The sequence below is a fragment of the Aythya ferina genome, assembly GCF_964211825.1.
Source record: "Aythya ferina genome assembly, chromosome: 2".
Classification (NCBI taxonomy): Eukaryota; Metazoa; Chordata; class Aves; order Anseriformes; family Anatidae; genus Aythya; species Aythya ferina.
The window spans coordinates 132,829,915-132,844,396 of record NC_140297.1 but is presented as its reverse complement, the minus strand read 5'-3'; the positions used below and the strand labels follow the sequence as shown (position 1 = coordinate 132,844,396).

General features: G+C 37.2%; 1 protein-coding gene across 12 annotated transcripts in view; it reads right to left on the bottom strand.

Annotated features, from left to right (window-relative positions):
* The window catches only part of RALYL (RALY RNA binding protein like), a 431,518-nt gene that overhangs the window by 80,911 nt on the left and 336,125 nt on the right, over positions 1 to 14,482 (bottom strand). For all 12 annotated transcript variants that reach the window (XM_084509632.1, XM_084509637.1, XM_084509636.1 and 9 more), the window contains one exon: positions 7,630 to 7,705. In XM_084509632.1, the coding sequence (XP_084365758.1) occupies positions 7,630 to 7,705 (76 nt within the window). The remainder of the gene's footprint in view (positions 1 to 7,629; positions 7,706 to 14,482) is intronic.

Below are 14,482 nucleotides of genomic sequence, written 5' to 3'. Positions count from 1 at the left end.
TATGTGTCAACACCTTTAATCTTCACTTTGTGTTTCAAAGACATGAAGATTAGCTAGTAAAATTAATTTCTGCTTAAGGGTAAACCCAAATAACATACTGTAAAATAATTTTATGATGCAGATTTGTCAAGCTTCTGCTTTTCTGCAGAAGTGTTGTGCTAAAAAAAGGAAACTCACAACAATTTTGAACCTTCTGGGGTTTAGGTTTCCCCTCAAGTACTGAACAGCATTGCAAATCAGGAGGAATGATGCGAACAATTATATTAGATTTAATCAGATCCCTGAGCGCTATCGTAAGCATATCTGTAGTTTTTCAGAGAGTATGCTTAACACTAATAATGTGTTTAACCACATTCTGAAGCAAAACCCACATTTTTCTCTTTTCCAAGTATCGGTGAACAATAATGTTGGCCTACCCCCACAGTGCTCTGATCACATTCCTGCAGACCTGGACAGCATCTCTGTACTCTCACATCACCTGTTACTACTTCCACCTATTGTATGCCTCTTTTTATATGTTTTAATTCATCAGTTTATTGCTTGTCCATGCAGACCACCTGCCAACTTTTCTTGATTTCCAGTTTGTCAGGATGAACCAACTTGAAGGAGGTGATCCTCAGAAATCAGGTAGCTCTCCTGGACCCTTCCTCATGTTGGGACTGTCTCTCAAGGGATTGTTCCAAGCAAGCCAAGTCTGCTTTCTAGAAGTCAAAGGCTGTGATTAATTGGATCTTCAGCTGATAGGATCTGTTAAATTACATTTAACAGAGATGTGGAAGTAAATTCTAGTCCAACTGAAGAGAATTGCAAAACTTTCTGCTGACTTTATTAGGTCCATGATGTCTTTTACATTCTAAGCATCACCCTTAATTTTGTCCCCTGTGTGTGTGTGTATGTGAGGAATGCTAGCATCAAATAGATGTAAAAAGAAATATAAGTGAAATAAGAAAGAACAAATAGTTTGAGGATGTGAATGAGCTTATGTATAAGTCAAAGAAGAAACGATATACACTTATCTATCTCGAATCTAATTATCCCAAAAGCCAAAAAAAATGTGTCTGACATTTAGGCTCATGTTAAAGTTTATACAGGTGAGACTGAATTAAATTATTCCCACACAAATTATAAAACTAGAAAGGATAAAATGAGAATTTAGTTGCTGAACTGAGGCACAATGAAGTTTTCTGATACCATTCCTAACAGAAGTGGATCTAATGACCCAGATACATAAACAAGTTGTATTGTATAACATATTATAGGGCATCACAAAACTGGGAATACCACACAGCTGATACAAACACATCTAGGAAATTCCTAAAACACATTGATGATAACTTCTTGGTACAGGTGAAAGGCTGTTGGTAGACAGATGTCTAGGAAGGGTTCCCTTCTAGGTTTGTTGCTTGTGAATAGAGAGGATCTTGTGGGTGAAGTGGTGATAGGCAGACATCTTGGCCACAGTGACCATGAAGTAGTTGAGTTTAGAATCTTTGGTGACAGAAGGAAAACTGCCAGAAAAAGTTTGACCCTGAATAAGGGGAAACAAATCTTTGGGTTGCTCAGGGAACTAAGGTCCCCTGGGATTCTGCTTTTGAAAGCATTGGGATCCATCAATGCTGTTCACTTTTAAGTACCACCTCTTCAGAGCACAAGAGTAGGCAGCTCCAAAGTGTCAGAAGTCAAGCAAATGGAGCAAAAGGCTGACTTGGCTGAGAAGGGATTTTATTCTGGATCCTAAGTGGAAAAGAAAAGTGTATGGACAGTAGAAGCAAGGTCAGGTGACATGGGATGACTACAGAGATGCTGTTTGCCATTGTAGGGACATAATTCATGCAGCCAAAGCTCAGATCATAGTTGAAACTAGCCAATATTGTGGGATACAGTAAAAAGGGCTTAAAAAATATGTCAACTGCAAAAGAAGGAGCAGAGATAACATTGGTTCATTACTTGATGTAGAAAATTACCTCACAAATATGGATATAGACAAAGAAAAGATGTTTAATGCCTTCTTTGCCTCTGTCTTTAACACTGATGATGGGCCCTGGGACCCCAGAACCATGAGCTGGAGGGCTGTGATCGGGGAAATGACAAACTTCCAGCCAACTCCAGACTTGTGAGGGATGTGCTGCTCCAGCTGGATGCATCTAAGTCTATAGGGCCTGATGGGATTCATCCCAAGGTACTCAAAGAGCTGGCTGATGTCTTTGTGAGACCTGTATCAATTATTTTTCAACAGTATTGGGAATCTGGAGAGGTCTCTGTCAACTGGATGCTGGCAAATGTTTTTACGATTTCTGGGTAGGGAAGCAAAGAAGACCCTGGTAATTACAGGCCTGTTGGTCTCACTTCAGTGCCTAGTAAAATTATGGAGAAATTTATTCTGGGAGTTATTGAAAAAAACTTCAAAAGCAATGTTTGACAGCAAGTTGAATATGAGTCAACAGTGTGCCCTGACAGACTGAAGGGCCAACATCAAGCATGGCATTGCTAGCAGATTGAAGGAAGTGATTGTCCCACTCTGCTCTGCACAGGTGTGACCTTACCTTGCACTGCACTGTGTGCAGTTTGAGGCACCACAACATAAGGAGGACATAAAAATATTAGAGTGTCCAGAGAAGGGCTAAAGAGATCATGAAGGGTATGGAGGGGAAGATAGATAAGCAGCAGCTGAGTTCACTTGGTTTGTTCAGTCCAGAGAAGAGGAGACTGAGGGGAGACCTCATGGCAGCCTGTAGCTTCCTCATGAAGGGAGCAGAAGGACAGATGCTGATCTCTTCTCTCTGGTGACCAGTGATAGGACCTTAGGGAACAGCATGAAGCTGTTTTAGACTGGATGTTAGGAAAAGGTTCTTCACCAAGGGGGTGGTTGGTCATTGGAACAGGCTCTCTAAGGAAGTGGTCACAGCACCAAACCTTCCAAAGTTCAAGAAGTATTTGGACAACTCTCCCAGACATATGAATTGTTTTTTGGGTGATTCTGTGCAGACCTGGGAGCTGGACTTGATGATCCTCATGGATCTCTTCCAACTAGGGATATTCTATGATTCTATGATTGGTTGCTCTGTATTGATTCATGTAACATATTCTGCTATAAATGTAACGCAGATTTCTCTTCAGAGGCACAGAGTTCTTTGAATGTGTTTGAACCTTGAAACACTTAATAAATAAAATCATGAAACCCTGTGCAGTACTGATGCTTGCTTACCTTAAAATTGTTCTTCAATATGTCTTCAACATCCTAAAATACTCTTTAAAAATCTGTAACAACGGAGACTGAACAAACAACAGCTGTTACCCTTAATACTATGTTGTACATAGTCACTCTTTTTTTCCAATTTGTTGGATGTCTAGTGTAAGAAGTTTCTTCTGTCCATGTTTCTTGAACATGCTTATGAAAACAGCACATAAGGTCAGTGCCAAAGCTTGTTCAAATAACAGTATAGCACATCTACTATTTCCTTTTTTCCCACTAAATCAGATGTCTTGTTAAAAAAGGAAATTATATTGGTTCAACATCTTTTACTCTTCATAATTCTATGATGATTTTCTTACCAACTTACTATCCTCTAGATGTTGATGAATTTATTTATTTATTTATTTTCCTAGTACATTTCTGGGAATCAAAGATGGGCTGCTCCTTTCAACCTTAGTACAATTAGTAATTGTTCACACACAGATTCAACCAGTTCTTTAAATGCTCTAGGGTGAATTTCATCATAACATTTCCATTGAATTTACACTCACATACTGTTTAACCACTTCTTTTATTCCATCCCTATGGATAAAATTGATTTTCTTAAATAGCTGGTCAATTAACCTTTTTTGCTAATGCAGAAGAAACCTTTTCTAGATCATCTAATTTTCTACATCATTTGCTATCCTCTTTTGAAGCATGGTAAAAAGTAACAGAATTATAAAAAGGTAGTTACACTAACAATCTTTTTGTGGCCACTTATACTGCTATGTGCCTTAGCCTTTCTGGTTTCCCAATGGATGATTTTGCTGTTCTTTTCTACCCACATTTAGTCATATGGTTTTGTTTCCACATTTTGTACAATTCCTTTTCACTTTTCAGGATCTCCTGGAAAGCGTCCAGCAGAAGACCACAAAGATGGTACAGGGCCTGGAGCATCTTCCCTATGAGGAAAGGCTGAGAGACCTGAGTCTGTTTAGCCTTTGGAAGAGACGACTGAGAGGGGATCTTACTAATGTTTATAATTGACTTAAGTGTGGGAGACAGGGATTTGGCCAACCACTTTTTTTGTGATTTGTGAGGACAAGACGAGGGGCAATGGCCAAAAAATGGATCACAGGAAGTTCTGAACCAATATGCAAAAGAACTTCTTCATGGTGAGGGTGATGGAGCATTGGAACAGACTGTTCAGGGAGGTTGTGGTGCCTCCTCTGGATGTATTCAAGACCCGTCTGGATGCCTACCTGGGCAACTTGCTCTAGGGAACCTGCTTTGGCAGGGGGATTGGACCCGATGATCTCTTGAGGTCCCTTCCAACCCCTACAATTCTGTGATTCTAAAATTTCTTTCCAAGATATCCTATTTATCAGCTCCTTTGAGTTCATTGAAGTCTGTCCTTTTTGAAATCCATCCTACTTCTTACAGTCCTCACATTCTCAAAATGAATATCTTGTGAATTTTTAACCAATGACTGTTGTAGTCAAAATCAAATCTAAAGTAACATCTCTCCCTCCTAAATTTCTCTGTTTGTTGTGGGTTGACCCTGGCCAGCATCTAAGCAACCACAGTCAGTATCTGACTCCCCTTCCATTGCTTAATCACCCTCCCACGCTACCTCCCCAGGGGATGGGGAAGAATAGGAAGAGTAAAAGCAAAGAAATCTCATGGGCTGAGATAAATGCAGTATAATATGATAAGGAAGAAGACGTAAAAACAAGTAATGCAAAGGCAATGACTTTTCACCTTCCACAAACATAACGATGCCCAAACATCCAGTTGGCTAATCATCCAAGCAATGGCTACGTTGGAAGACATACCTCCCCAGTTTTTATTTTGTGGTATGACATGACGCTATAGAATATCTCTTTGGCTAGTTCGGGCCTGTTGTCCTAACTGTGTTCTCTCCCAACATATTTCCCACCCCCAGCCTGCCCACTGCATGGGCAGAGTGGAAAAAAGAGAAAACCTTGATGCTGTGCATATACTGTGCAGCAATAGCCAAAACATTGATGTGTTTTAGTCATTAATTGAAAACACAGCAGCATAGGGGATCCCTTGAAGAAAGTTAAATCCATACCAGCCAGGTCTAGTATACTGTTTTTATATAAGAAAACGTTAACTTTGTCAATAACTTTGTAAGCCATTGATTTCCTCAGTTATTATTATTCTGCTAACAGATACAGGGATAATGAAATTTCTCTATTACCTTCAGATGAAGGCTTCTGTCAGTTGCTCAAAAAAAGCCTTTTTTAATCTTCTAGAGAATTGGTCTGTGATAGATCCATGAAAGAACACAACCTAAAATCTTTTTCCCTTTAAAGTTCCCTCAGAATTTTCCACGGGTAATGTACCTCTGTCTTGTCTGTAGAACAAGGATTTATGAGAAACTATTCAGAAGCTCAGATGTGGAAGTGGATATAAATGCCAGAAATTTTTAAAAATCTTTTGAAATATTCACACAGCAACACAGTAATCCCATGGCTACTAGTAACACCTACAGAGATTAACAGGTTGCAGTTGAGAGTAATGATAAAGCAGAAGCTCTCTTCTCCCAAAGTAATATTCCTAACACTTTTGCGAAGAGCAGCTATGTGCTAAAACTTCACAGCAACTCAGATCTAAAATGCTCATTCCTGTCTCATTCTGAGATCTCACTCTTGAATTTTCCTCTGATGCTTTCAGACCAGGCCAGCCTCTGATTTCACTGCTGAATTGCCGTTCTCAGAACCTGTGTGTTTGCATTTCAACCACAGTAGAAATCAGCCCTAACTCCTCTCATGGATCTGGAGTGTGGACTCTATAGTACTTTTAAGGAAAATGGAGTTTAGTGAGCATCAGTGCACGTATGCATGTCTATCTGTCAATCACCCTAAAAATATTTAAATATTTGATTTTTATTTAAAAAGAAAAAAAAAGTAGGTGTTTTTTCAGGTTTGTAGATGTATGAAAAAAAGGCATTTGGGAATAGAAGAAACACACTCAGGGGTTTCAAATATTTATCAATGTTGTCCCAAACACCTAAGGATGAAATCTAGTCTTGTTAGATATTGATTTGCACCCTTTACACACAGATCAATGAGAAACCAGTTCTTTTGCTCTGAAATTATGAGCCATTTCACCGAATCATACAAATACAAAGTCACAAGAACTAGGCCATAGTCAGGCAATAAAGAGTAAAGTATTCAAAATTGAAATTGCTCTGATACATATATGTGTATATATATACTTAAAAGAACAAAATAAATTATTGACTGTAGCTGCAGAAGTGGAGACATCAATAAACAGTTCACAAATCATCACACTGTCTTTTTGTATCAGTAGGTTTTGCAAATGACAGATTTATAATTTTATTGTGTACATCATTATAATTTTGTGAAATGCTGCATTTTTATATGGGGCTAAAGTCTTATGTTCTCCATTGCTGTCATTTTCCCTTCAGAAAAAATAAAGAGAGATGAGGAAAGAAAAATTATATTACCAGTGCATACAGAAATAAATACAATGTATACATATTTTTATGATACATCACATTTTAAAATTCAAAGCTTGAATTTTAGACTGAACACTTGAGTGTGGTCTTACAGCACTGAATGTTAACTGTGCACAATGCGGATGACATCACTGTCCCTAGAACAAAACCTGTGTGACTGCATTCTACTGCTTCATCCTAAAGGACTGTCACTGTCAAATATCTTTTCAAATAGCATTTTAATATATTAATACTCTATGTATAATACTTAGAGTTTAAAGTTGCAGCTCCGTCTTCTGGATAGTTCTTGCATTGACAAACATCTACGTGTATGGAGGATGAAGAGACCAGGTTTTTGGCCTCCATGAAATGGAAGGTATTTTCACTAAGAAATAAAGTCCTGATATGACTGATTATTTTATCTATTCTTCTGAATGTGTGCATTAAAATTTAGACACCCAAGTGGTCCTTTTTTTTTTTCTTTTTCTTTTTTTTTTTTTTTTCCAGCAAGTAGAAGTTCTGTTTTTGTTGTTGTTTTTCCCCAACCAAAAGAGAGGCATTATTTGCATATGGTTATCATTTCATATAAGAATTGATCAAGGATTTTGTCTGCAGGGCTTATTCCTAGCTGGTGTCATTTTTATTTTTTTTTCTGCTATGAACATCATACAGTCTTTATCTCTGGAAATTAGACCATGGCTCTGGATGCATTATGTAGATAAACATAGCATCAGACACTTCTGTCCTGGCTCTTTTACTCACATTCAGAAACTTTTGGTGTGTACAAGAGCTTGATTATATTTCTTATGAAAATCAAACCATAAATGGGGAAAAATCTTTTGTCTAGCTCATGTGCTACACAGTGACATTGCTGGACATATTTGGAAAACAAAATGAAACATTGCAGGTTACCATAGTTTTTTGAATAAGTTTGTTTTGCATTAAGTTAACATGAAATCTAACTTACCTGTAAAGTGCTGAAAGTGGCCGCTTGTTGCCAGGTTTTGGTCTGTATGGTTTTGGTTCTCCTGCCATGTTGATATCTGAAAGCAAACATTGAAACTCATAAGCTAAAGGTTTGGACCTTAGAGAATCTTTGCAAAGGCACCTTCATGACACTGAAAATGAGCAATAGGCAGTGAAAATGGACAGCATATATAAAACACTGATCTAGTTTTTAACCACTTTTAAATTGATGCTATAAAGTTTTCCTAAAAATTCTTATTTACATAAGAACTTTTACATAATTTACGTAAGAACATATGTACATATTTACATAAGAACTTTACATAGTTACATAAGAACTTTTACTGTTCTTATTTACATAAGGATTTTAGGCAAAATGAGAGAGAGAAAAAATGACCCTTATATTTTTTTTAAAAAGCACAGGAATTTTCACTCATGATGCTGAAAACAATAATATATTTCTACTGCACAAACTTGAATCGCAATTTAGATGTAGAGACAAATGATGAACTCAGGCCATATACTGTTGTGGAGGGCTGCAGTACTTTTAAAGTACTCTTTAGTACTCTTTAAGATCTTGCAAACAGTAGATGGATTTTTAACTGAGACTTCGCTATCTACTCGAAAAGAGAGTTTTCAAGAGCAAAGAAAAGGGTATCGATTTCCTAACCCAAATGCATCCTTTTTATTATTCTCAGTGTTGAAGCAAACTATCTTTAAAATTTTTATGGGGCAACAGAAAATCTGTTCTTGCATATACCTTATCTTAGGTAAGTACTCATAATTCTCAACAACATCAGAAATCTTGTGAAATTCCTTCCTTCTTTCCTTCCTTCCTTCCTTCCTTCCTTCCTTCCTTCCTTCCTTCCTTCCTTCCTTCCTTCCTTCCTTCCTTCCTTCCTTCCTTCCTTCCTTCCTTCCTTCCTTCCTTCCTTCTTTCCTTCCTTCCTTCCTTCCTTCCTTCTCTCCCTCTCTTTCCCTCCTTTTCTCTCTCTCCCTTTCTGTCTCTCTCTTCCTCTCTTTCCCTCCGCTTTCTCTTCCCCCCTCCCCTCCCTCTTGTTCTCTCTCTTCCCCGCTCGCTTTATCCCTCCCTTCCCCTCTCTCTCTTTCTTTCTCTCTCTTTCTCTCTCTTCCCCCTTTCTCTCTCTCCCTCCCCCTTTCTCCCTTTCTCTCCCTTTCTCTCTCCCTTTCTCTTTCTCTCTCTCTTTCTCCCTTTCTCTCCTTGCCCAAGATTGGAAAATTGTCAGTCTAAATATAAACTTATATTAAAAGCACCCAAACTGGGTGTTGTACTTTACAACATATCTCATGGATAAAGTAAAGCAAATTCCATGCCATTTGAGTGATGCTGAAGCTACATCTCTGCTTGGTTTCACTAACAGACAAAAGGATAACATTCAACAAAATCAGGAAATCAGTAGATATTTCAGTGTTAAATTTCTGTAAGAGAACAATATATCCCATTTACCTAGTGATCAAGACTTTTGAGGAAGTACATGTTCTTAGTAAAGCCTGTGTTTAATCTGAAATTGAAAATAGTAGACGAAAAAGTGAAGTAGAAAGCTGAGTTGAATGAAGAACTATTACTACACAGTGTAGTGATACTAAAAGACTAGACATTTTTATTTACATTATTTTCTATGTCAAAAGCTGCAGTAAAAGCCTGAGACTGATGAATATTATTTTGAACAAAGTAGGAAAAACGTTCCTCCGTCTTTTTAGTAAGCAGAAACACTGAAATGTGCTCATGAGATTTTTTGAAAGGAGAGATTTTTCCATTGGAAATTTCATGCTTCAAGCATTAAAATAATTGTAAACATATTTTCCATTTAAATTCAATATTTTGAGATAAAACAACACATTTAATGTTGAAAATTAAATGAATTTTGCTTTACATAGGCCTATTTTCTGTAATTTTGATAATTTTTTATTTTGTAAAATCTTCTCTATAAGAAGCAGTTTGGAATTAATTCTGATTGTCCTTCATTCTACTGTATTGTAGAATGTATTCTTTAAGAATGTACTTTTAAACCATAGTTTTTCATAAAATATTAAATTTATTGTTTTACTTATCTCTCTGAATTTGGATGAATATTGGATACAGTTTTCATGCTTTGTAGAAATGCTCCTCTGCCCTTAACTTAGAGCATGTGCTTTATTAAATATATATTAATCTTACTCTTCCATGGTTGTTAATCACTCAGCTATGATAACTTTATTTAAAAGAATATAAATTCTACTAACGTTGACCCAACAAAGTAAACATCAAGCATTTCTTGAAAATGATTGTGGAATTTTGATAGGTGTTTTGCATTTCCATTGGCTCTTGCAAATAACAAAATTGGAATGATTTTTTATCCTGTGACCCTTATGATAATTAGACCTATCCCCACTCTCTTAATATGTCAGCTTTAAGGTAATTGTCTTTATTGACTTTCTCCATCTCCTGCTAAAATAAGGTCAGATTTTAGAAGAAAAACAATAAATAAATAAATAAATAAAAGTATAATTATAATTTGTTCTTGTGAAAATCCTGAGGCTGTGGGATTCACGTTCACATATTTTTCAAGTCTATCATCCCTTCTTTTTCAGAGCCACAGCCCAGGTCTCCATTCTTAGGTATATGAACAGTAAAGGGCTTTCAAAACGTGTTCACATCCTTCCAGAACAAATCAATACTGTCTAGATGATTATTCTCGTAGACCTACATTTGCAGGTCATTTACCTACTTTTAACAAAGATGTGTTGTATAGAAGACCTTGGTCTGTTTGCTATGTGTTCACCTTATTTTAATCAAATACTGTCAAAAGGTATTGTTATAAGAAAACACAGAATCAGTTAAGATTCCCTGGCACATAAATAAATCTCTAAAGGTATTAGCAGAAAACAGTGAACTATGTAGCACAGACAGTAATAGCCTGAATTTCTCTTTAACACAGGAAATATTTCATAGTAAAGCCATACACATGGGATTTTTGTCTTAATATGAAACTGATTGAATAGCTCTGCAACTCTCTAAGCACCTTGTAGTAAGTTAAGAATGTATGTAAGAAATGGTTTGAAAAGTTAGAACAGATTTTCATCCCATTATTTTTCAACACTATCTATTCCAACCTCAATTTTCTAACTAAGATTAGAAGTGAATCTGTCAACATTTTACAGGATAGATTATTTCTAGCGCTACTGGAAATCTTGTGAGATAACTTGTTCTCTTGCTTCATCCATCATTAGTTTTGCAGCAGACATTTACATCCAGTAGGTCATAAACCATGTGTCAGATAAATTTGTTGGCTGCAGCATGGAGATTTACCTGCACTAATGATCCCACCCTGAGGAATGCAGAGAGGTATCACTCCTTACGGTGTAAAATTAGCAACTGTGTTTGTTCAGGAATATGAACTAGGCAACTTGATGAAGCACACACAGGGTAAAGGAGTGTGGGAACTCATATTATTTGCTCATATCATTTGAACATATATGCTATAAATGTTCTCTTACAGATCAACATTATGATAAATTCAACATTGAAATTCAAAATATTAAGGGATCAATATGAATAGGAAAGTGACTGAGCAAACAATTGTGATACAGCAGTCTGCTCCTTATGTACTTTCAAAATCAAATATGATTACTTTCCATATTAAATGAAATGCATCTATCTGTTCCTGTTAGCATAGGAAAGGTGAAGGGATTAGAACTACATTTCATAAAATTTTGTGTGTCATCAGCAGAATTATCTAATTTAAAACATAATGTTTTTATTTATAGTTATACTGAAAAATTCCTAGCAATTAATGAGAAAAAAAATACTTAAAGAAAATGCAAGAAAATGCAATTTAGAGAGAAGCGTACTTGTATTCAGAGCTACATAAACTGGTCTGAAAGAGCAACTCAGCACAGCATGATTATCTTTCTCTTATCACTCCTTCCTACTACTGACTGCCTACCTCCTCTAGGCTATATAGTAATGACCAAAAAGGCTATGGTGCACAAACCCTCCATTTTTGGAGAGGCTGTATCAGCCAGCCTTGGGGCTTTGCTCACAGATTTGCTGCTTAAGCCATTTGACAATTCAGTCCTGAGGGCAAATGCATAGTTACCTTTAAACAGGCTTTGTAAATGTAAACAATGATACCAAAAATGTTGTATTCACACACCACGAGTATTTCAGTCCTCAGTATAAATGTCCTTCAGATCCTTTAAAATTTTTTATTTGTAGAGGAAAAAAAAGTAGCCAAAGCCCATCTATCTTTTTGACTCACAAAAACAAATATTGTGAACTAGCAGATTCAACAGGCACAGGCTCAACACATGAAAACTGGGACTTCCACTCCTATAAATCCAGGACTCATTTCTCAGGCTTGTTTGCTATAAAATTAAATATTCCCATTCCCAGGCACTAGAACTTAGTATCTATTGTATTGACTTGTTAGAGCGGTTCCTGGTATGACTTTTAGCCTGAGGCAACAAAGTATTCTCTTGTGCAATTTCTAGACATAGGTAGAGACTTGAAATAAACTAGGGACCATTGCTGATTGGCACTTTAGATGTGACCACTTTGCTTTTCAAGGTAAGGCCAAGTGACAAAAAATGGTCACAGATATCCATAATTAAATATTACATATGCTGTTCTGAGTGTGGGCTGCATGTCAGAGAGACCAAGAGCCCAAACCTGGAACTAAGGAAGGCCTTGTAGCCCAACAGTTAATTTCCTAAAACTTATTTCGTCAGATGGTCTTCCACCCATTCCTGTGAATGACTGAGGAGACATTCCTTGAAAACTCCCACAGTTTCTTGACTTAATATATTGGTTAGAAAAGGATATAATTGTGTACTTCCAGACTAGCTCTGTGTTAGACTAATCTTTAACTGAAGTGCTAGGAGACACAACTTTGTACAAAACTGGACACTTTTCAAAACAGTAATTAAAGTTAAGGTAAGAGAAAGCATTCACACGATGAATGTAAAATCTATATCCAGATAGATATGGGTATAGTGAAAATGAAATGCACTTTCTCCCCCCACCCCTTTTTTTTTTATTATTTTTTTTCTTTTTTTTTTTTTCCACATGGCCCAAAGTATATGGGACAAAAGAGAAAGACCAAGAGGTAGATGCAATTTAAAGAAGCCTCTAGTCATGTGATTTATAGCATAAATGAACATCAGCAAAACCAAAGCTGAACTGTCTTTCTTTTATGTTCTTTCCTTTGCCAGTCCTATAAATATCCTCCCTGCTGCATACTGAAGGAATTTTAATGAAGCCATATGACATCTTTTACATCACAGACTTTTTTATATATGTTACATTAATTGCGTGTTATCTCCTCTCTTTTCCCCATCTCTAGCAATAAAATGTGAAAAATGCAGAGAGAAGACAGTTCTCAGTTCTGTTCAATTCTGTGCCAAAATTGTGCAGCTGTAAAGAAGAAACTTCCCTGAAAATTGAACACAAACTCAAATTAAATTTCATGGTTAGTAAAATATTAAATGAAGGTCTGGGTTACACATTTCCCCCCCCCTTTTTTTTTTTTTTTTAATAGTATTAAAAATAATTTGCTTCTGGGGCTTTCAGCTGCATTTGGATTTTCTCTTAGCCCTGTAGTAACTGGAAGTTTTTTTTTTGTGTGTTTTTCTTTTCTTTTTTTTTTTTTTTTTTTTATTTTTATTTACAAAGATGACACCTATTAATGCTTCAGAAAGAGCCGCTGGTTGAATAGTATATGAAATTGCTTTGTTCAGTCATCTCTTCTTTCAGTAAATTCTGGTAGAATGAAATGAGGCTATAGGATTGTATAAGCTATCATTCTTAACACCATTCAGTAACAGAAGTGTCAAGCATTGCTATGCCAGAGAGTCGTTTTCTGTTTCCCAGAGAACCAGATTGGCGTGAGGACAGGCGATTGCTAAAATGGGACATCCTGTCCTATCTATCCACCCATTGCAAACAGTTCCTTCAGGGTTCTAGGGCAGCAACCTCTCCCTTAGCTGCAGAACAGACGTTGATGTGCTTCACAGCTGATGCAGAGCGTTGGTCTGTCTTGATTTTTGTCTGCCTGCTGCCTCCTCTGTCCTCCCAGCCCTACTACAGCCACTGGGCAGCACTTCCTGTAGAGTGTGCAACCAGCAGCAGTCTATAGCATGTCTAGGGAGAGACATTGCAGCCTGAGGAAGGGGAGAACACTAATTTTGTGGCCTCTTGAAGACTCCCCATGGACTCTGCTGAGATTGCAGAGGCTGTGGCTGAGACTTCTCAAACTGCTTCTCTGCCACTGCTTGAATTCCAGCAGATAAATTCCTGTGACAAGTCAGGAGTCACTCCTGAGTACTGGGAAGTGGCAGATGGGACACCACAAGAAAGGGGTGTGTCTAGTGAAGTGATTCCTTTGGAAAGGAAGCCGTGTTGGTAACAATCCTCCCCACTATTCCTCCTCTTTAGCAGGCTTCTCTACAGGACAATCCACACTGCTGTTTTACAGGTTGCAAGAGATTCAGACTGGTCTGCTGGGGACTACTTGGACATAGCCACTTATCTTCAGATCAGCTCTAAGGGCTACAAGAATTTAAGTGTTAACTGTGGAAACCCCTAATTTTGGTTTTTGCTATGGCGACCATGAAGCTGGCAGTCATATGAGCACTTCACCCCAACAGAGCCAAAATCTAGAAGTAGGCAAGTGTAGTCTTCGTTATGCAAAAGGGCTCTTTTAAGTTAACCAAGTTTTCAGCCACCCTGTTACCTACCCAAATAACAAGATTTCTACCTGCCTGTGCTTGTTTAACACATGGACTAGTTAATTCTGCACACACAGAAGATTGACAATGACATAAGGATATAGGAAAGCAATAGAAAAGCACAT